This window comes from Hirsutella rhossiliensis (genome assembly GCF_020360975.1).
Source record: "Hirsutella rhossiliensis strain HR02 chromosome Unknown scaffold00009, whole genome shotgun sequence".
Taxonomy (NCBI): domain Eukaryota; kingdom Fungi; phylum Ascomycota; class Sordariomycetes; order Hypocreales; family Ophiocordycipitaceae; genus Hirsutella; species Hirsutella rhossiliensis.
In genome coordinates this window covers 1298535-1320447 of record NW_025408675.1, presented here as the reverse complement: position 1 = coordinate 1320447, position 21913 = coordinate 1298535, and the positions used below count along the sequence as shown (strand labels likewise).

General features: G+C 54.9%; 7 protein-coding genes across 7 annotated transcripts; 4 read left to right on the top strand and 3 right to left on the bottom strand.

The window, feature by feature from the left end:
• Window positions 1-4709: 4709 nt before the first annotated feature.
• HRG_08103 (COG4 transport protein) lies at window positions 4710-7182 on the bottom strand (the record flags this gene model as incomplete). The annotated part of the gene is made up of 2 exons (XM_044866574.1): window positions 4710-5909; window positions 5968-7182. The coding sequence occupies 2 exons, from the start codon at window positions 7180-7182 to the stop codon at window positions 4710-4712; spliced, it is 2415 nt and encodes an 804-aa protein (XP_044718463.1).
• A 418-nt stretch (window positions 7183-7600) lies between these two features.
• Window positions 7601-10986, bottom strand: HRG_08102 (e1-E2 ATPase domain-containing protein; the record flags this gene model as incomplete). The annotated part of the gene is made up of 7 exons (XM_044866573.1): window positions 7601-8139; window positions 8196-9299; window positions 9369-9533; window positions 9581-10049; window positions 10110-10322; window positions 10401-10763; window positions 10828-10986. The coding sequence occupies 7 exons, from the start codon at window positions 10984-10986 to the stop codon at window positions 7601-7603; spliced, it is 3012 nt and encodes a 1003-aa protein (XP_044718462.1).
• Window positions 10987-12487: 1501 nt separating this feature from the next.
• Window positions 12488-13508, top strand: HRG_08101 (DDE superfamily endonuclease domain-containing protein; the record flags this gene model as incomplete). Its single annotated transcript, XM_044866572.1, has 2 exons — window positions 12488-13130; window positions 13453-13508. The coding sequence occupies 2 exons, from the start codon at window positions 12488-12490 to the stop codon at window positions 13506-13508; spliced, it is 699 nt and encodes a 232-aa protein (XP_044718461.1).
• A 1436-nt stretch (window positions 13509-14944) lies between these two features.
• HRG_08100 (rad21/rec8-like protein) lies at window positions 14945-16877 on the top strand (the record flags this gene model as incomplete). The annotated part of the gene is made up of 3 exons (XM_044866571.1): window positions 14945-15208; window positions 15267-15452; window positions 15510-16877. 3 exons carry the CDS (start codon window positions 14945-14947, stop codon window positions 16875-16877), a joined length of 1818 nt encoding a protein of 605 aa, XP_044718460.1.
• A 759-nt stretch (window positions 16878-17636) lies between these two features.
• Window positions 17637-18078, top strand: HRG_08099 (tubulin binding cofactor A domain-containing protein; the record flags this gene model as incomplete). The annotated part of the gene is made up of 2 exons (XM_044866570.1): window positions 17637-17822; window positions 17908-18078. The coding sequence occupies 2 exons, from the start codon at window positions 17637-17639 to the stop codon at window positions 18076-18078; spliced, it is 357 nt and encodes a 118-aa protein (XP_044718459.1).
• Window positions 18079-18360: 282 nt separating this feature from the next.
• Window positions 18361-19395, bottom strand: HRG_08098 (tho complex subunit 7 domain-containing protein; the record flags this gene model as incomplete). The annotated part of the gene is made up of 1 exon (XM_044866569.1): window positions 18361-19395. The coding sequence occupies one exon, from the start codon at window positions 19393-19395 to the stop codon at window positions 18361-18363; it is 1035 nt and encodes a 344-aa protein (XP_044718458.1).
• Window positions 19396-19920: 525 nt separating this feature from the next.
• HRG_08097 (zinc finger c-x8-C-x5-C-x3-H type (and similar) domain-containing protein) lies at window positions 19921-21520 on the top strand (the record flags this gene model as incomplete). The annotated part of the gene is made up of 6 exons (XM_044866568.1): window positions 19921-19969; window positions 20034-20102; window positions 20154-20603; window positions 20682-20793; window positions 20839-20894; window positions 20985-21520. 6 exons carry the CDS (start codon window positions 19921-19923, stop codon window positions 21518-21520), a joined length of 1272 nt encoding a protein of 423 aa, XP_044718457.1.
• Window positions 21521-21913: the final 393 nt, after the last annotated feature.

Here is a 21913-nt window from a genome sequence, read left to right as displayed (position 1 = left end):
TTCCCCTTTTCTTTAAAGAAGGTATATTTCTAGATATTAGGTTCCTATGTCTAAGAAAGAAATATAATAGTAATATTTATTATAAGTAGGCACTTTAATTAGCCCCTAAATATCTAATACTATTTTTTCTAAATAGGAATAAGACTTATATAAGGGTTATTTATTAACCCTATTTATTGCTTTAGCTCTACTATATATTTCGCACTACCTTATTTTATTTTCCTCTTTTAAAGGCATTTTTATATCCTTATTATATCTTTTTAATATTTTAAAAATAGCCCTACTATTTATATGCCCTAAGTATAAGTGCTAAGGATAAAAATCTATATCCTTTACTTTTAAAAACGTAATAAGGATCGATTAGCTTTCTAATAAAGGTTTTATAGGAATATAATATAATTTATTTCTAAGAAATCCTTTAGTAAGGACCTTAGCTTTATTATCTAATAAGAGGACTTTATTTCCTCTTATTAAGGCATAGGTATTATTAAAATAAGATTAGGATAGTATATTTATCCTTAATTTAAGTATATAAAAGCAGTCTCGAAGGATATACCTTTTTCTACTATATAGGAACTTAAATACTAAGTCCCCTTTTCCTTTTACTAATATAAAGGAAGCTTTTCCCTAGTAAACTTTAGACTTAATTTCTTTATAGTTAATAAGAAAATTCTTATTAGATACTATATACTTAGTAGCTCCGGTATTATATATAAAATTAAAGATCCTTTTATTCTTATAACTAGGAAATCCTCCTTCTCTTACCTTTAAGACTAATTTATTTATTCTAGGAATCGAGGCTTTTAAAGGTCCTAAAAGAGAGTCTTTATTAGCTTCTACTATAGGGGTAATTATAAAGGTTAAAACTACCTTTAAATCCTTAGACGTTTATATAATAGTCGGAGCCCTAGAGAGGTCTATAAGGTCGATATCTAGGTCTATATTATTTTCTTATAAAGCTATATTTAAGACCTTATTACTATCGTCTAAATCGGACTCTAGCTCTATAGTTCGAGCCTTCCTTCTTTTATTAGTAGTAGAAATACGACTTAAAGGGGATTTCTTCTTAGAAGAAGAAAAAGAAGAAGATTTTCTCTTTTTCGAAATTTAAGTCCTATCGTCCTTTTTTCCTTTATTTAAAACCTAATAAGTAGGAGCCTTATTTAAGTATAATTTATAGTAATTTACTATAAAATGCCTTAGTTTTTTATATTCCTTATAATAAGGAGTATCTATAGAATTTCTATAGGATTTCTAAGGCTTCCTTTATATTAAGAAAGCTTTCTCCTAAGATTTATCTATATCCTCTATTCTTCTAGCTTCGTCTAAAAGACTAGCTATAAGGGATTCGAGGGTAAACGACGTAGAATTATACTTAAGGCTCTACGTAATATTTATAATATAGCTTTTAAATTCCTTATTAAGGCAATTAAGAATCTATACTATAAGGATAACTTCTAGAATTTCTATATTATAGGATTTTAAATCCTCGTAGATTTCCTTTACCTTATAAAGGTATTTCTCTAAATTAAACCCCGAGGGACTTAGATTAAAGAGCTGCTTTATAAGCAAATAATTCGACGAGAAATTCGAGGGATTATATAGCTTTATAAGCTTATCCTAAGCAGCTTTAGTATTTATTAAATTCTTAATTTATATTAAACGGCTATCTTCGACTTAAAGAAAAATCTAAGATAAAGCTTCTATAGTTTTTATATAATTTTCCTACTCTAAGGTAGCGATAAGCTTTTCCTTAGTAAGGATAGCTCTTATCCTCGTAGTTTAAAGAGTATAATTTAAATTTCCCTTAAGTCTAGAGAATTTATATTCTTTTTATCTATCTATTTTATATAAATTCGGTATTATTTCGTTCGTAGGGATCGAGAAGTCTAGATAGGAGTTTAAGAGTATAGGAAGGTAGAAGAAGTCGTCGGGGGGATTTTCGAAAGGAATTTTAGTCGGGTATTTTAATAAGTAATTTTAAAGGTATAAGTAGATTTCCTAGCTTAAAAGGAGCAAGCTAGGCTTATAACCTCTTAAGGTATATAAGCAAAAGCGGAATTTTAGGAAATCAGGGAATTATATAAGACTATATAATAAAGGGGAAGAAGGAGTATAAGGTAGGATTTTTAACGGAATTTATTAGTAGTATATTAGTATATAGAAGAGGTGTTAAGGTTAATAATTCTATCTCTATCTACTAGCGGACATGCTGCCTTATATAGACAATTATAGCTAAACGGAAGAACCTTTCGGGACCGGATTTAGGCTGCCGTATAGCCCTAAGACTGAGGAATTTAGTGGTACCTTGAGTGTAGCTAGAAGTGTCTTGGTTCTACTAATATTCGTGTTTAAAGGAGGTTGGTCGTGCCGGTGTTCTTAAGAGGTCTTAGCTAGCATTCCAAGCTAGCTCTATTCCTTCGATTCCCGATTATACGATAACCGGCAACCCGTTTAATGCATAATAATATGCATGCAAAATAACGAGCGATTCTTGCTCTATAGGATGGGATTTTGTCTATAATTAATATACTACTTATTGGCTTATATAATCGGGAGAGTATATTATAGCTGCTTTATTTATAGTAGGAACACCGTTCCTTACAGCTATAGCCCGCGGTCTCTCGTAGCGTCACAACAAGGATCATTAGCTCGAGGAAATACAAGGGGAAGGGGATCAAGAGGAGGACGCGGCAGGAGGGGCGCGCCGCCGGCTTCGTTAGGGCAGCCGGCTTCGTTAGGCGTTGGAGGGATCGTTGAGTGGGATGATTTGAGGCGGCGACGCCGCCGCCGCCCACACAGCCGTAAGGGCCAAGGAGGAGCCGGGTCAATTAACGGGCCGATTGTTGCAACTTCGAGCTCAAGGCCCGGAAATGTGTTATTTAAGCGAATTAAGAGGCATGCGTTATGTGGCCTTTATTGCCTCTTGTGTGTGTGCGGGCGGGCGTAGGCGCGGGTGCGGGCATTTAGGCGGTACGGGTACTTGCCAGGCGCGCGCGGTATAAATAGGCGGGGCGGGCTGGCTTTAGTACGTATCTTAAAAATAGGTCGAGTGTGCAAACAGCAATATGCCATTGTGTAAATAGCAATACTCATAGATAAATGTATATAATTTGCGTTGTGTTGCCAAGCAGTCCCTATTGCTTTGCGCGTTATGCAATAGATCCGCCTTCTATTGTATCGTCAAAACCTCAATGTATTGTCACACTCTCAATATATCTTATATATTGCACGTGATGCTCTTCATTCGAAAGTAATTGGTTGACGCCGTGGTCCCAACAGGACAGGGATGCATTTCACCACAATGCCTGCGGCGCCAGTCTTCGTTTCCGTTCCTTTTTTTGTAGTATCTCGTCTCTATATCCTTGTCCGGCATATGAGAGAAAGCCCCTGGCGTCCTTGACTTGGCCAAGGAAGCTGTTGAGGTTGTGCGAGGCCGCAAAAACGTGCATGGAGAGGTCTACTCTCATCTCGATCATGCAGTTGCTGCTTCGAATGCTCCGAAGAATTGCCTGATAACGAATATTCTCTTCGTGATAACTCCTGAATAAAAGACGAGTTGTTGAGGCATAGAAGTTGCTCGTCCAGTGCACCATTATAGGGCGTGTCACTATGTAGAGCGGTGTTGAGAGGGGCGGGTAGAACTAGGCCAACCTTGGAGGTGAGAGTTCATGCTCGATGTGAATCGCGAAGGGGCGATTCGGGTTGTTAACGACAAGATGGAGGCCAACGTGAGGGTGGTTTGATTGGGTTGGTTGGGCACGGTATTTACCCCGGGTAGACCCCCCCTACGTTGTAACCGATCCGCGACCACGAACCCGTATTGCAACGAATGTACTGTACAAGACTTGAGACCGCGTGATAGACCAGGGGCTTATAACAGCATCCAAGCTAAGGTTGGACCAACCCGCGCCCTTCAACAATTAGCGAAAGGGGATTTACACCAAGCCGATAAGACCGGAACGCACGGGGTGTCGAGGATCCTCGGCAGGGGCATTATGTGAGGAGTTACATGATGATGGGGCAGTAGTTCAAGGCCATGGCCCTGCTGGTTGAAGCTGTCAAGGACAGAGTCTGTTGGCACCAAGATTGTGCAGGCCGAATTCTCGTCTTGAAGCATGTCCCTTGCCAAGGGGGATCGCGTTAGAGGTCGGATCACTTCCGTAGTGTCCGAATGGCATTGGAGCCATTCGTAGAGGGTAAAGGCTGGCTCGCCGGGCTGTTGTTCACCGGCCGGGGCATCGAGATGGCATTGGTGCTCCGAAAGAAGCTCTTTGCGTTCCGCTGCAGCCCTACGACGTCTCGATCAATAGGGGCGGACCTATCCCGCAGTTCAAACAAGTGTCCCATGATAGGTAGGAAACGGCAATATTGTTGACAGTTTTCCATGTGTGCCCCCGCCCGCTCGCCACTGTGTATACCGCAGCATCGTCGCCCGGAACATGTCCAGAACGCAGCATCCGTCTCCACTGCCCTGCTGGCCGACCGAAGCTACACAGGAGCTGGCCGTCAGCAAGGTTGATGACGGCACCTCTGCTGCACTTGTCCACAGAGTTGTACACAGCAGCGTGAGAGAGAGAAAGACAAGAAGTCGGGACACGGGAAGCAGCACGGTATCTGGCTGGTTATCAGGCCAGCTGTGACCCCGGCTCTGGTCAATTGGTCGACTTCTCCACTCACTGAGAAGAAAGGGGCATCACCAGTCGGCCTCATCCCGCCACAAGATTCCGCGCCCGTCTCCGTTCCTCGTCCGTCAGGATCCACTCGATCCCGTCGCCTTCTCCCTCCTCGAGCAGCAGCTCCTCCTCCCACTCGTCCTCCTCCATGTTGGCCACCATGAGCAGCTGCGTCACCCTGGCAAAAGCGTCTCGGACGCCGTAGTCGCCCCTCGACACCGTGTCCACGATGCCCGTCACGTCTCGCTCAGACCGCATCGCACCAAAAGCCGTCATGCGCCCGCCGTAGCTCAGCACCCTCTTCTCCAGCACCCTCGACAGATGCCGCGCCGTCATGTCCAGCAGGCTACTGTAAGTCTTGGCGGTCATCAGCCGCGCAATCGGTTTCATCAGGTGGTCCCAGCCGTGCTCGAATCGCCGGCAGACCTGGTCCACGACTTGCTCCTCAGACTCCTCGTTCTGCTGCGCAATCTCGGCCACGTCCTCCTCGCTCAGCGTGTAGTCGGCGTCGCGGAATGTATCGCTCAGCACGGGCCGCAGCCGGAGCTTGACGACTTGGTTGAAGAGCACTTGGATGCCCTCGTTCAGCAGCTCGCTTGACTTTGTGATCAGGGTCGTCTCCAGCGTGTGCAGGGCATTGGCCACAAAGGCAACGTCCCGGTCAAAGGGAAACGAGTTTTTGAGCGGGCCTTGTAGCGTCACTCGATTCGACGGGCCATGTTCATCGACGCTTATTCGGCCGGCCATGATCCTGCTCAGGTACTCGTTGGCCATATCGAGGCTGTTGATGAGGACAATGAATTGGATGATCTTGTCCTCTGGCGGAAACCCTCCTTGTATCACGGGCTTGGGGTACGACTCATCCCGCATCTTGCGTTGTATCATGCCGACAAAGTCGGAGCCCAATACCCGACCGATGGTGGGCACGACCGAGGCAATGACGTCCCTCTGCGACGTTGACAGGGATCTCTGGATCACCGTGTCAACAATGTACATGACATCGTCCACGGCCAGAATGATGTACGGCGCGTTTCCCTCGAGCTGCCGGTTCATGCTGAGAGAGAGCCCTCTGGGATACTCGTCGAGCTGAAACGCCTTTTCCACCGATCGGCGAAAGAAAAACGTTGTCATGGCGTTGTGGGGGGCTGTCAGCTTGTTGGATACTTTGCGGTACAGGTTCGACTTGACGAGTAGATCGGCAATGACCAGAGCATTGTCTCCGCTATCCGGGTCCTGCGCGGCCTTGTTGTCAGAGTGCCCGGGGCGCATACGGCAGACGTGAGCCACTCACCATGCACTTGGCCGAGAGGAAGCGCGTGTACAGGGACCACCGTCCGAGCATGACGGCAATCTCGCTAAGCAAGCCGTCTACCTCCTTCATGTTGACGCCTTCGTCCTCGCTGTTCCGGGCGTTGCTCCCGGCTCCCACCGCGGGAGAGCCCCCTCGAGGCGGTCCCCCTCGAGGCGGTTGAGGCAGGAAGCTTTGGACCAGAAAGGAAAAGGGGTAGCTTTTGACGTCGGTCAGTTTGCGGTCGACGCCGCGCTCGTCGCTCCACGTGTCGAGGATGATGCCACCCTGGACGTCCGCCTCGGCTTGCAGCCTCTCAATGACGCGCACCATTTTGCCGGCGCCGTAGTGCCGTTCGATCAAGGCCCCGTGGCCCTCGACAATCTGCGCAATGTGCTCAAAGAGCTTGGTCAGGGCGTTGGCGTAGAAGAAGCCTTCCTTGCGCGTCTGGCCCCCGGCGCCGTCCTTGAGCGTCGCCCGTGCCGTCCCCGCCACTCCCTGGCAGACATATCTGCCGTAGACGTCCAGTCCGACGTCGGCCCTCCCGATGAGAGGGAAGAGCTTGAAGAAGCGTGTCACTTTTGCGCCGTCTCCGTCATCGGCCGCCTTTTCAAACTCGCGCAGAAAGAGGCCGCACAGGCTCTCCCTGGCGCCCTCAAGGGTCACCCATGGCGCGTCCGGGACCTCGACGCTGGGCACGATGCTGGCCGCAAAGGCACCTCTGGCAATCTCCTCGGGGATCTTGCTGGCCCGGGACAGGTAGCCGGCCGCCGCCTCCCAGTCCTGGGGGGCCCCCATGGATCCAACGACGCCGTTGACGCACGCCTTGAGCTCTGCGACCTGCTCGACGACGCCCAAAGTTTCCCCCACTCTGCTCTTCTCCAGGTCCAACTCCTTGACTCGGTTGCTGAGGCGCCCGGCTGTCTCGGCCGCCGACGACAGCATCTCGTTGCCAATGGACCGGGCGGCGATGACCTGCGCGCCCAATCCCGCCCGCAGCATGTCCAGGCGGCCCAGGTCTCGCGAGAGGTCCGGCTGCGAAGCGACTAGGGCGCCGAGCCGAGATTGTGTCGCCGACTCTCGCTCGTGCAGCGCGGCCAGCGCCGCGCGCATCTCGGCCTCGTTGCTGGCATCGTGGACGCTCGGGGCCGTCGCCTTTTTCACGCCGCCTTCTCGGGTGTGGGAGCGACTGGCAACGCCGTTCTGGAGTGTAGACATTGGCGTGGGGGGGGGAGCTTGGCCGGGACGCGCATAGCTGCGTGGAGGTGACTGCTCCAGCTTGCTGCTGTACAATTGAGCTTCGTGTGCCAAGGAGCGGTGCTTGTCGTGTCTTTTCGGGGCTGTTTGGTGAGCCGTTTTGGGCTCCACGTCATGCAAGTCTTTCTGACGCCGAGCTACCCTGTACCCCACATCACACAGGCTCAGTGACAAACATCAGAGCTGGACGCGCAGCAATAAGGCTTCCGCACATCCATCGCTGTTCTCGTCTCAATTGTAGTATACACTATTTTGCCACGCCATTCTACTGTCCAGCACACGGGTTATGCAAAAGTTACAGACTCCGCACACGGGCATGGAGCCAAAGCATCCGCTCCTCGTTCAAAGAAAGCAGTCCAACCCCCTTTTCCCCTTTCTATCACACGGCCTGGCTGTATCCGCTTCCCAAACGCCGCGTCCCATATCTCAGATACTTGCGCAATTCATCCGCCCAGAATACAGTGCTGCAGAGCACCACCAGCCGTAACAAGTCACCGAACCCAATGGCCTCGGTCTGGAAAACCTCTTGCAGCCAGGGCAGATAGATGACGAGTAACTGGCACACCACGCTGAGCGACACGGCCCAGTTGAACAGGTTGTTGGCAAACAAGCCGACCTCTCCTCGGAAGATGGACTTGGACTCGGACCGACAGGCCAGCGCATTGAACATGTCGAAAAAGACGAAGCAAGTAAAGGTCATGGTTGTATCGCGCCGAGTGACCTGGCCGTCCGCCAGCATCTCGTGGCTGTAGACGAGCATCGTGCCGACCATGATGATGGATGCCGACGTCAAGACTCGCATGAGAACCGCCTTGGTGAGCACTGCGTCGTTTCGCCTCCGCGGCGGTCGATTCATGACGTCCGGGTCGACCCGTTCGACGCCAAGAGACTGCGCAGGAGGCCCGTCCATGATGATGTCTACAGCGCACGTTAGGATTGGAGTAAAGGGCCTTGTACGGTCCGGGCCGACTTACTGATCCAAAGAATCTGCATTGCATTGAGAGGCGTCTTGAACCCAAAGCAGGTGCAAAGGAAGACGAGAGATAAGCTCGCGGCACTCGTGCTGAGCTGAAACGTCAAGAAGTTTTGGATGTTGTTGAAGATGCCCTTGCCCTCTTCGATGGCGCGTAGGATGGTGGAAAAGTCGTCGTCCGTCAGGATCATGTCGGATGCCTCCTTGGCCACGTCAGTTCCGTGGCGACCCATGGAAATACCAATGTCGGCCTTTTTCAGCGCGGGGGCGTCATTGACGCCGTCCCCAGTCATTGCCACGATATCTCCACGCGACTGGAGTGCGCGAATGATCTTTAGCTTGTGATCCGGGGTGGTTCGGGCAAAGATGGTCGTGTGCTGCAAGGCCTGCGCGAGGCCTTCTTCCGACATCTGATCCACCTCATCTCCCCTGAGGACCGGCTTGACGGTTGTTTGGCTCGACGAGTGGGCGCTGGGCGCAGCGATGCTCATCCCCAGCTGCCTTCCGATGGCGAGGGCCGTCGTCTCGGCGTCTCCTGTAATCATGATTACTTTGACACCGCCCCTCATCAACCGCCTAAGGGACCGTGCGACTCCTGGCCTCGGCGGGTCGCTCATTCCCACCAAGCCAGCAAAAGTGAGATCGCTGTAGGCATCATCCGGTGTCCGGCGTGGCGAGCTGGCCCCGTGCTCTGGACCGGGAGTGCTTCCCCGCGGGCCGCCCGATGCCGCCCTACCTTTTGCAGAACGCGAGACGGGGCCACTCGCAAAGGCGAGTACTCTGAGGCCCTTGGCGGCCATAGTTTCCGCCGCTCCGAGAGCCTCCTCACGCCGGCTCGAGTCGAGCACAACTTCCCTGCCGTCCTTTTCCAGGTAGGTGTCGCAGGCGGCAAGCACCTTTTCGATGGAGCCCTTCATGTACGCGTACTCCTTGTCGCCCCTTGGATCCGACCCAATCGTGACCCCCATCCATTTCCGCTCGGAACTGAACGGCGTCTCGCTGATGCGAGGGCCAATCGACTCCCGCACGTCATGTTCATTGAACCTGTCAACCAAGTCTAGCATCGCAACGTCTGTCGGCTGGCCGATCCATCTGGAATAGGGCGCTACTTGCTCGGGACCAAGGGTCGAGGACAGGACCGCCGAGGCGGCAACGCCGTTTTCGGTGTATTTACGAGTGAGCCGCGCGTTGTTGGCAATGTTGCCAATGCGCAGGATTCGCATTGACGCCTGGCTAAGCTTGGCCTCCATGGTTTCTGTGTCAGAGGCAATGTCGACAACGCCTCCGGCGCCAAAATACCACATCTCGGTGGTCGCCATGTGGTTCGTAGTCAGGGTACCTGCGTTTGTTAGCACGAGCCCAGCGTTACCGCAAGCATAGACTTGCCTGTCTTGTCGGTGCAGACCACATTCACCGAGCCCAGGGTCTCGACCTTGGGCATCCTGCGCACAATGGCATTGTGCCGAGCCATTCTGTGCACTCCGAGGGCCAGAGTCACTGTGACGATGATGGGTAGCCCTTCGGGGATGGCAGCAACAGCCAACGAAATGGAAATGGTAAAGACCTCGAGCAGCTTCTTTCCTTGCAGCCACCCAACGACAGAAATGAGACCAATGAACGCAAACGAGGCTTTGCTCAGCTGCGACCCAAGCTCGTCCATGGAAAGCTGAAGCGGCGAGCGAGGACTCTCGGTGCCAGAGACACTCGTAGCAATCGTTCCAAAATGGGTGCTGCCGCCAGTGGCAAAGACGATGCCCTGGCCATGGCCGGATTTGACCAATGTCCCCATGTATGCAACGTTGTGCGAATCGCCGCCGCCTCTGTCGGGCTCGTTTCCGTCGCCCGGGGCGAGGGACTGCGGCCGCAAAAGCTGAACATGGCTGATTCCGAGTGCGTTGACTGGCCGCGATCGTGCCTCGGTCGTGATTCGGACGGGTTCCGTCTCTCCGGTGAGGTTGGACGCATCGATGCTGAGATCCGAAGCCTTTGTGACGCGAATATCAGCAGGGATGCGGTCGCCGGTGGTGAAGAGGACCAGGTCGCCGGGTACAAGCTGGCCAGCCATGACCTTGGACGACGCCGCATCCAGTGCTTCATCCACCGGAGTCTTGGCCCCCGAGCCACCGACCTGGTTCAGGTGGTCCTCGACAGGCGGGGGCCAGGTTGGGGATTTTGTAGGGGCGGACGACCTGCCGGCTGCGCGCACCAGGTGGGCGTGGTTCGGCACAAGGTGGTTCAAGGCCTCTATTGACCTCTCGGATCGGTATTCCTGGACGAAGCCAACGGTCACGACAATGGTGACGGCGACGGTTATGCTGACAGCGTCATCCATGTTGCCCAGTAGCAGAGAGGCTCCGGCGGAAACGAGGAGGAGCATTATGAGGGGCTCTTGGAACTGTTTGACAAAGCGAAGCCACAGGGGCTCGGGGGGCTCGTGTGGTATTTCGTTTGGGCCGCACTCGCCGAGTCGCGTCAGGGCGTCGGTCGGAGAAAGGCCAAGTGTCAACGAGGTTCGCAGCTCGGCGGCTGCCTCGCTCGGCGTCATGTAGGAGAATTGGTCCGCCACTCCCTATGGGCAAAGTTAGTCGGCCCCGGCTGAGAATGGGGGGATGCAGCTGCGTCTGGCTTCTCACCTTGGCATGCGCCGACGATGTGCGGGCATGTCGCGGCCGGGAGGGCGATCTGTCGGTGGTGGGGGAGTCCGATGAGTGATCCGCGATGGTGGGAAGGCTGGACATGGGGAGGAGAGACTCGTTGGCCGAGGCCTGGCCCCCTTTCCAGAGCAGCTGCATCGTTGCGAGGGCCGAGTGGATGCGTGGATGCAGCGAAAGCTCGAGGATCATCGGCCGAGCGAGGACCGCACGCGCTGGGTCATAGGGAGCGGCGGCTGGCAGGGGAGCTCGGGCGGCGCATGCAGGGGGAAGCCGAGAGGGATCCGGGTCAATCAAGGTCGAGGTCGAGGTTGGAGGGAGGATCCGAGGCGAGGCGTGAAGCGATGGGAAAACAGGAGGTGCTCGACTGCCGGGGGCACCCGCGACGACGGATATGAGATATGTGTCGTACAGCGCAATAAGCTTGGCGTCGAGACGTCTCCCCGGGAAAAAACAGGGCAGCAGGGGGTCGGTCGGGTCCCGCGGGAGGTCATCAGGGAAGACACCTCTGCTGTTTCAGCGATCTACCGTGCCTCGAGGCTCCGGCTTTCTTTTCCTGGAGCCGCACGGGATAACTACCGTAGGAACTCAACAAATCCGTCAGGTCTTGGCGGCGTGGGACAGGGGGGAGCGCAGGGATTAGCCCCGCAGCCAATTTGTATAGGGTACAGATCCACTCGTTCCAGCCCGAGCCAGCAAAGCTTGACACACACTTTCCTGCTCCATAGAGGTCTTTTTTGAGGCTATTTTCGCGATGCCGCCCCTTGGCGAGCTTGACAGGAACCTCAAGCCCGGCCCGAAGCCAAAAGAGCCCGGCAAGCGGGTCTTTCGAGCCAGTCAGTCTATCAATCGCGTTGAACGAAGCTATTCAGACCGCAAGAAAGATGAGGTTAGGATGTTCCTTACGCATCACCGAATCTTCGATCCATCGTCGCCACACGCCAACGAACGAGGCTATCGTGAGCCCACAATTAGTGAGGTTGCAAGGCACTTCAAGATCCCACGGACTACAATATCCAGCTGGGCTTCCAACCCACGCTTTATTGAGGAGGCCAAAAAGAGGGTATATCACCCTCGCTGGCCAGAGCTCGAGGAGGAGCTTGTCAAGCGGTTCATCGCTGCCCGGGCTAATAAATCCATCGTCACAGTCTCTTGGTTCAAAAGACAAGCTAGAAGTATCTTCAAGAGCCTTAACCCAGCGGTAGACAATATCTTTACTTTCTCAAACGGCTGGTGGGGACTCTTTCGACGAAGGCACGGTCTCGTACGTCGAAGAGTGACGAAACAAGCGACTAAGCGCCCCGAAGAATACATCGAGATCGTCAACAGCTTCCTCCGCTACATACGACGCGTCAGCCGCCGGCACAAGCCTCAAGTCGCCCTTGACGCTATTCTCAACTCGCCTACACGCCGCTTTGGGAAGCACCGTATCCTTAACCTCGATGAAACGCCTATCCCATTTGAATACCTCGACGGCTATACATATGAGCAGCGTGGGGCACGTACTATCGATGGCAAGAGCGATCGTAGTGGGTGGAATAAGAGGCAGGCTACATTAATCCTGTATATCTTTGCAGACGGCATCCAGAGGTTGAAGCCGAAGGTGATCTTCCATGGGGCCCCGCCGCCGTTTGGAAGGATCATGCAAGACGAAGGGCATCTCTACTCGCCAGAGGTTACTGTTGAGTTCAACGAGACTGCCTATAACAACGAGGAGCTATTCAAAGACTGGATTCGTGACGAACTTGCCCCTATCGTCAGCCGCAATGATGACTTCCTCCTTGTGATGGATGTGGCTTCTTTTCACAAGACCGATGATGTGCTTCATCAGCTACGTCAGCACAAGGTTGTGACCGCGTTGATCCCGCCGGGCTGCACGAGCCTTCTTCAGCCTCTCGATACAGCTATCAACAGACCTCTTAAAGACTGGCTTCGCGATGCTACTGACGAGTACGTCTCCGAGCGTGAGGCTCGCGGTCTCACGATGTGGTCTATACGAGAAAAACGCATCATGACAACCTTCGTGGTCGCCAGCGCCGTCCGCACCCTCGAGAGCCGGGCCGAGCTCGTACAGAAGGCGTTTCTCAACTGCGGCATCAGCATCAGGCCCGACGGCACGCAGGATATAGAAATCCGCGTCAAAGACATCCCTGCCGCCGCGATCGATTTTACAAACTGGGAGCAGGCTCGAGACGTCATCGTCAAAGACGAAGAAGGCGTCTCGGGCCTGCTTGACGAGGAGGAAATTGTCAAACAAGGCGACGAGGCAGAAGACCGAATAGATCGTGAGACTGGGTTGCTTGTGCTTCGTTGCCTAGAGCTCAAGGCATTGCTACGGGCTCGAGGGCTCTCAACAATAGGGAAAAAGGCAGTCTTAATTGCCCGACTTCTCGATGCTGATTCTATAATTTAGTACTAAAATCCCTAGTAAAAATAGTATCTTAGTCTAGCCAGAAGAATGCTTGCCCTTCTTGCCACTCGCGATATACACCAAGCTGGGCATCAAATTTGCTCCAACGCTTGCCGCGGCACTCAACACGGCACCAAGGGCTTCCTCCTTGCTGGAGGACAGTCTCAACATCGTGACGACTTCGTTCCCTGACCCAGCCGTAATGGATGCCCTCTTTAGTAAGGGAAATGCCCAATTTGACACCAAGGCTTGAGGGCTGCTTATACTGAAGTCGGTATTCCTGTCCGACCTCAAAGCAGGCAGCGGCTGCAAAGTCGTCTGTAACATCTACAACCTCGTTAGTAGCCTTGTGGATAAGCGCGGTCATTAACGCCTACAAATAACGTCAATAAATGCGGCAATAGCCATCGCGAGAGCTTCAAATTTAGTATGTTTGTGTGTGGGCTGCCTTCTAGCTTTGCTGGCTCGGGCTGGAACGAGTGGATCTGTACCCTATACAAATTGGCTGCGGGGCTAATCCCTGCGCTCCCCCCTGTCCCACGCCGCCAAGACCTGACGGATTTGTTGAGTTCCTACGGTACCTACCTAGGTAGGTAGGTAAGGTAGGTACTAAGGTACTGTAGGTATTTGGGCCAGCCAATGGCGCGTCGAGGCTGAGGCTTCTACGAATACTTACAGCACATGTTGCGAGACACGCCAGCATACGTAGCTCTTGATGCTTTGTTGTATAAACACATCATTGTGAATTGCGTGCATACGCCGACGCGGACGACACTGCTTGAAGCATCATCTTGCCCACTCGCCAACGAGAGCCCGCTGCGGCGCATTACTGTACCCGTATGCTGGGTCAGGGCCCTAAAGGAGCTGAGAGGCGGTTCACTAAGTTAACTACGTACCTGCCTACCTACTTACTAGCTACGTAGATAGTAAGGTGCAGTAAGTAGTACTAGGTAATAAGCCACCAGAGGTACAGTAGTGGACACGGGCTAATATTAGCAGAGAGCAAAATCGGCAACGCCCTCGTCATTCACACACATTGATCTCGCGAGCGCGGGTACAGCTTTTGCAGTTAGATAATCTGTACTGCCTACATAGTCCAGCGTCGGGAAAAGCCGCCCCCCGAGGCAACTCACCGGCGGATGTCGCCGCGTGCAGCCAGTCAGTGTGGGCAGCGACGGAAGCGGTGGAGACGACGGCTATGTAGCAGGTACCTGCTGCGGCCCACCGGAAACCGAGCACCAAAAGTACAGCCACTGCCCGCCCCCAGCCACGCCATTTTAGTCACCCGGGCCTGCGATACAGAACCTAACAAGACCTGCTCACCTCCACCATCAGGGCCCAAACCTGCAGTCCGCATCATCACCGTCGCTCGCGCTCACATCCGCCTTTGCTTTGTCGCGCGCAGACAAACACGCCTCGGGCGATTGCCGCCGCTTGCTTGATGCTCCTGCGCTGTTTTTATCGGCGCGCGATCATCTCTTGACACGCTCCCGAGCCTTGTTTACCCCCCTTTGCACAAACGCGCCCCTGTCCCGTGTTTACTCGCCTGCACTCGCTGTCCGCGCCCGCTCTCAGCGTCTCCCATCTACCGTCCACCGGCCCGGAGTCGGTCGCCTCGCCCGCGCAGCCTGACGCTCTTCCCAGCCAGTCAATCATCGTACTGTCCCGGCTCCGTCGCGCCACGACACCATGTTCTACTCAGAGACGCTGCTCAACAAGAGCGGCCCGCTCGCCCGCGTCTGGCTGTCGGCCAACCTCGAGCGCAAGCTTTCCAAGAACCACATCCTCCAGTCCAATGTCACCGACAGCGTCGAGGCCATCATCACGCCTAACCAGGCGCCCATGGCCCTACGTCTCAGCAGCCAGCTGCTGCTCGGCGTCGTCAGGATATATCAACGGAAGACGCGTTATCTGCTCGACGACTGCAACGAGGCCATGATGAAAATCAAAATGGTTCGTTGACCTCGCCGCCCGCTCTGTCCCGCCACCACGCTGACTCCCGTCTTCTTAGGCTTTCCGATCCAGCGGCAACAACGACATGGCCGCCAATATGCAAATGCCCAACCGCGAGGCTCTGCTGCTCCCAGACAAGATCACACCATATGATAACCTTGAGCTCCCCCCACCCCCTGACGCGTCGTGGCTTCTGTCGCAGGTGGACGAAGTGACAGCGACTCCCGTCGGCCGCAAAGGACGCGTCAGCAACAGAGACATCAACTTGCAAGAGGATTTTGACAACAGCCAGTTCCTGCAGGACAACAACGGCATGGACGAAGATGCCTTGGCGCCCATGGATGATCTCGACCTTGAGCTCGACTTTGGCCTCGACATGGATGGCGGCCCGAGCCAGAGCATCGAAATGGGCCGTGACGCGCCCGCCCCGCGCGACGTGGAAGACGACGTGTTTAGCGAACCCGACATTGAGGCGCGTCGCGAGCCCGGCGCTGCTAAGGACGACTCTCTTGCTCTTGACCTGGGCGACGACATTGTGCGAATCGCGGATGGAGAAGGCGACATCCAGATGGGCGACGACGACTTCGGCTTCAACCCGGGCGACCAGTCTGCAATGCCCGAAATGACCGGCGCCGCGGACCTGGACCGCGCAAGAATCTCCGAGTCCCCGCTGTCTGACATTGACGAGGCCTTCGCCCGGGAAGTCGAGGCCGAGTACGTCCGCCACAACCATACTGATCTATACGAGCCGCAGGAAGACACCGAACACACGCTGGTCCGGCGGCCCGCGCAGCGCGCCAAGAAGCAAAAGATTATGATGCCCGACGAAGAAATTGCGCTATCGAGCAGCCACATCAAGCAACAGCAGGCTGACAGGCAAAACATCATCAAGCCCGCCGCCTTCCTCCCCCGCGATCCCTTGCTACTCGCTCTGATGGACCTGCAGAAGAATGGCGGATTCGTGTCATCTATCATGATGGAAGGCAGGAGCTCCGCGTGGGCTCCCGAGCTGCGCGGCATGCTGTCTTTGAACTCGGGGCATGGAGTGAGCGAGCTGAAGCGGAAGCGAGATAGCGGCATCGCCGACGTGGAAAGCGACCAAGGCGCCGTCAAGTCGCCTCGCCTTGAGCTCGGAGACGACACCGACTTTGGCTTCGACGGCGAGGGGCTGGGCAACCAGAGCGCGGCGCCAGACGGCACCGTCTTGGAGATTCCCGCTGACGATGAGGATCACCGTGACCGCGAAGAGAGCAGCCCAATGCCGGCATTTGACGAAACCACGGCGCCCCTCGTCCATCCTGCCGACAGCGGGCTTGTGTCTGTCGGCACCAAGCATGCCGTTCACATCCTGCGCGATCTGTTTGGCGCCGAAGCCGCCACCAACGACGAGAAGAGGAAGAAGACGTCGGTCGTGTTCCAGAACCTGCTACCGGAGAAGCGGACGACCAAGGCAGAGGCAACCAAGATGTTCTTTGAGTGTCTGGTTTTGGCCACCAAGGACGCCATCAAGGTGGAGCAGGGGCCTGAGCTGGGAGCCCCCATTCGAGTCAGGGGCAAGCGAGGCCTCTGGGGAGACTGGGCCGAGCGCGAAGCCGGCGGCGAGATTTCGAACCAGGACGAACCGGAGCCGGCGGCAGTCTGCGCACCCACTGTGGCCGTAGAAGCATGAAGCTTGCCAGCTCGACAGTGAGGACGACTACTTGATGGTAATGTGTTTGGACGGCCGGCGGGAAAATGGCGCGTCTGCTGGTGTACAATACTGAATCTGTGCATTGTTGAGCATTGGCTTGTTGGACCACTCTGAGGCGTTGCAGGCGTTGGTAGGGAGATACCATTTATCGCTCGGGGTCACACTGGACCTGGAGCGGGAGGGTGTTGCAAAAAAGGGGAAGACTTGTGACGCGAGGGTCGCTGGAGAGGACGAAAGGGGGGCGCTCGTGTCGCCGTCGGTCGGCGTGGACCGGTGTTTTGGTGTTGTGATGTTTTGACCTGGATAGTCGAGTCTCCAGCAAGCACAAGCGCTTCCCTCGGTTGTTACTACATAGCAATGACTGCTTGAGCAGCGGACCAGACGCATGCGTTGAAGGATACATGGGCTGAATTGTGCCTGTCGTTGATGGTTGATACGGCCAAGGTGAGTTCTCTGTGTACTGGGACAGCCGCTGGACGTGGAAATTCAGCAGAGCCGTTGCCCCGCTACAGGGAACCCCACGTCACCTCAAGGCGCGATAAGGAGGGTGAGGGGGGCCCTCGTCAGGACCAAACAACAAGACACTTTGCCTGCTTCAACCTTGGCTACATCCAATCCGTGAACTCTTCCTTGTCCCTCTTCTTCCTTCAGCTCCCATCCTCCAACCGTATTAGTATCCACCCAGCCCCCGGCCGACCCCTCGCCAAACTGCTCCCACCGCACGGCGCGAAGCAAAACATGGCTCCCCCGTCGGCGCTCGCCATCGCCTCGGGCGCAGTGGTGCGCCTGCGCAAGGAAGAAGTCTCGTACCGCACGGAGCTGGCCGAGCAGGAGGCGCATGCCAAGGCCCTCGAGGACAAGACGAAGAGAGGCGGGCATGGCGGCGAGGAGGACGGCAACGAAGAGTTTATGCTGAAGCAGCAGGTGCGTTTTGAGCCGGGGCTGGCCTGCGAGGGAACGGACTCGTGTGTGCGGCTTGGCCTTGTTGCTGATCTGGTGTCGCGCGCAGCAAATCGCCATCGAGCAGACCAAGGCCGTCTTCGAACCGTTGCGGAAGCGAATCACAGAGGCCATCGCCAGGCTTGAGGAGCAGATCGAGTCGAGCCAGGGCAAGGGCGACGTGAGCGCGGCCGACTTGGAGCAGGCCAGGGCCGTGCTGAAAGAGGCCAAGACAGCGTGAAGAAAGGGGGAAGGGGGGGAAGTTTACATTATGGGCCAAAGGGGTCTCGAAGGTCGGCTTGGTGACGGACGAGCCCAGGCAGGGTTGATTCCACGGCAACATTATTGTGACGGTGAGATGAACGCGAGTCTGATACCACCTGCGAATAAACAAGTCCATTGATTGGACATTTGCGTCCTCGGCTTCTGAGTTCCCTGTCGTGGTATTTAGAGATGCAGTGGCTGTAGATATAGAGAACAAAACAAGAATTTCCATGCTTCATCCGGGCCTCTTGATCGCTCGCTACTCATCAACCTCCATATTGTCCCCCGTAACCTCTGGCAGTTCCTCACCACCCGTTTGTTTGTCGCCTTCCTCGTCCTTCATAGCCTGTTGCTGACCGTCCTCCATCTCCACGTCACCTCGAGACCCGTCTTCCGCAGCCTGATCTGACCGTTGGCCCGCAGCATCCCTGGACAGAGCTGATCTGAACCTGGGCTTGTCCAGTCCCGGTGAGCCAGGCATGGGTGTTCTCGCGCCGCCGGGCGAGACCGGTCGCGGCGTATCAACGGCGCTCTCGGCAGCCTTGGGCTGGCTATCGACGTCGGCGTGGGGAGTCGCCAGCTCGCTCGCCATGTTTCTGGGCGTCTGGGCGTCCTTGTCGCCCTCTGCATCGTCCTCGCCACCTTCATTCATGCCCTCGCGCCGGTCGACCTCTTCCTTTTCGTCTCGGATTTGCCGCCGCAGCATTTTGCCCTCCTCCATGATCCTGTTGAATTGGTCCCGCCGCTCTTTCCAGGTTTCGCTGTACGTCTCACTCTCGCGCTCCAGCTCTCTGCACTCGTCTTCCAGCTTGGCCAAGTTGACTACTTGATCCTCCCGGGGCCGCAGGAGCCTGCTCGAGGTAATTCTCTCGGCCAGCTCGTCAAACTTCTTGCGCTGCGCCAGCGTCGCGCGCGCGCTCTCTAACTGCTCACGCAGGCGGGTGTTGTTTGCCCTGACGTCTTGGCACTCGCCGAGGATGCGCTGCTGATCGGCGGCATATCGCTCGCGCTCGCGCTGGTTCGCGTCGTGGAGGAACTGGAAGCGGGCGATGCTGCTGTCAAAGGCAGCAAAGTCGTGGGTGAGGTCGACCTGTAGCGCGTCGCCGTTTAGGAGCGAGGAGGGGTTTTGGGGGCCGCCTGAAGCATCCTGGCTTCCGGCGGTCTTGGACACGGCAGAGGCTATGAACACAAGTCGCTTCGTGATGCGTTTGAAGGGCTTCTCCTCGACATTGAGCAGGCGCGTCTTATGCAGGTCTGACTCGCTCTTGTCGTCGAGCAGGACCCAGGATGCCATGGCTGCGAGGCTCGGGCGCCCTGCCGCTGCACAAAGCTTTGCGACGCGGTGAGGAACGAAGGAGGTGGATGGACGGATGCCTGTTTTCTCGCCAAAGCTCGGCACGTAGTCTCGCTGTCGGCGGCTTTTGCGAGAGTGTAGTCGGATAGACGAGGCAATGTGATGAACGGTGTGGTGTCGGCTTGTAGACTCGACCCAATCCTGCTGGGAGAGAGAGGACTGCAAATGTCGTCGCAGAGCTGGATGAATACCTAGCTAATTATTACCTACCTAGGTATTGATTGTCCCTGGAACAGTGGACGGGCACAAAGAAGAATAGGTGGGTGGGTGCCTTCGGTGATGGTCAGTGCGTCGTCACCGCTGACTAACCCGCCTCTTCTGCTTGCTTCCTCCACCACCGAAGCGCGCAGCGCGCCTCTTTTCCCACTTGCTTCCTACAACTGGCCAGCCATTCACCCCAAAGCCTCAGCGGGGGATTTTCCTCTACTCGACTCAGCAAGAACAGTTCATATAATACGGGTGCAAATGTCGGACGAGGATAAAGAGCTCTTGGCTCGCATCGGGCAGCTTGCCGGTAAGTCTAAATCCCCATTTTCGCGCCTCCATTCTAGACAGCCGTCGCAACTCACCGCTTCCAGGGCAAATCAACCGACACAAAAACCAGCAGGCTGGGGCCGCGCCAAGCAACCACCCAGCTCCCTACCGCCGTCGGTTTCGCGCGCACCCGACGAATCAACCTGGCGCTGACCTTGCCACAGGCAACGCATATAGGCATGCGAGCGCTCCGTATCCGCGCGCTGGATACCGAGGTGGGCGTCCGCCCGTTGCCCATCGCCACCGAACACTCCAGCTCAGCACTCCGAGGTCTGGCTCTGAATCAGGCGGTGCCAGCGATAGCGCCCCGTCGGGAAACAGAAACTGGGTGTCCAGAACGGATCGCCACCGCCAACTGATCAACGCCGATATATACGAGAAAGAAGTCCAGAGTCGCACAAAGGCCATCGAGGAAACCCGACAACGGAAACTGAGGCTCCAGAAATCTGGAGAGAAGGCGAGGTTCAACGCCTTTTTGCGACGCCAAGCCAACCCTCCCAACCCCTCTGCTGTGCCTACTAACGCTGGCATTGGGGCTGGCAGAAATGAAATCCTGATTGACGGCATGCGCTTCCGCGTCGTGGACGGCGGTAAGAAGCTGGTCAAGGCCATGGGTAAGTCGACATCGTTCTCAGAGATGGAAAAAGGACGCAGTCTGGGCATATATCGGCCGGCATTGACAAATCTCTCAGAGGACATTCATTCTACCCCCTCAACGCCCAAGAGCGCCATCGTGGCCGGTGTCACGTTTTACCGAACCAAAACAGGCAATCTTGTTGCGAACCGTGTTGTCCAAGACCACCGGTATGTTCCACCTTACTGGGTGAGCACCTCGCTAACGGCAGACAGCCGGACCGGAGTGGTCAAGAAGAAGAACGAGCTGTGCAGGATCTTTTCGACGACTGGTAAATATTACATTTAAGCTTGGGAGGACGGGCTCTCAACTCCTGCAGATGCCAGGGTTCGTATGGGAGATTACTGACGAGCGAGCACAGGTTCCTGCCCCAAGGGGCCCGCGTGCCGGTTCCAGCATGACCCTGCCAAGGTGACGATGTGCCGAGATTTCCTCAAGGAAGGGAAATGCGCCGACGGCGAGTCTTGCGACCTGTCCCATGAACCGAGCCCGGAACGGGTCCCCAACTGCGTGCATTTTGCCAAAGGCAACTGTGCCAAGCCTGACTGCCCGTACGCTCATTCCCAAGCAGCGCCCGGCGCACCCGTCTGCGAAGCGTTTGGCTTCTGCGGCTACTGTGAAAAGGGAGCCAGCTGCACCGAGCGCCATGTCTTTGAGTGCCCCGACTTCAGCAACACGGGCAGCTGTAAGACCAAGGGATGTAAGCTTTTGCATCGTGAGAGGGCAAGCGTCCTTCGAGCCCACTTCAAGAGGGGCGAACCTGAGGGAGACGTGTCGAGCGAAGATGAAGCCGACGACTCTGACGACATCGACTCGGACGAGGTGGCCGAGTTGATTGAAGCCAAGTCGGACGACTCTGACTTTGACGACGACAACAAGGATTTCTTACCCATTTAGATGCCCTGTCTTTGATTGCCGCGCGGCCATGCACCGCTGTTTTGCATCGGAACAGGCACAAGATACCACTGGAGGGAAGAAAAGGGGAGAGGGAGAAGACGAGAGATGGTAAGGGGGAGAGAAGAGAAAGAGGGAAAAAATGAGCGTGGGAAGAGAAAAGAAGAGAGAGAAGCACCGGCGTTGCATGAATGCATGGCTCGAGGCGTTTTGGCGTTGGCTCTGGTCCCATTGTGGGAGGACAGAGCGCTGCCTTTGCTGAGCTGGCCGGTTGGTTAACGAGACGGGCGCCCCTGACCCTCCATTATTCGTGTGCTTTGAAGCATGATTGAGCAGAGGGGACGCGAACAATGAAGGGCAAGGAAGAGAGTCCATTGTGATAGGAGAGAAACAAAA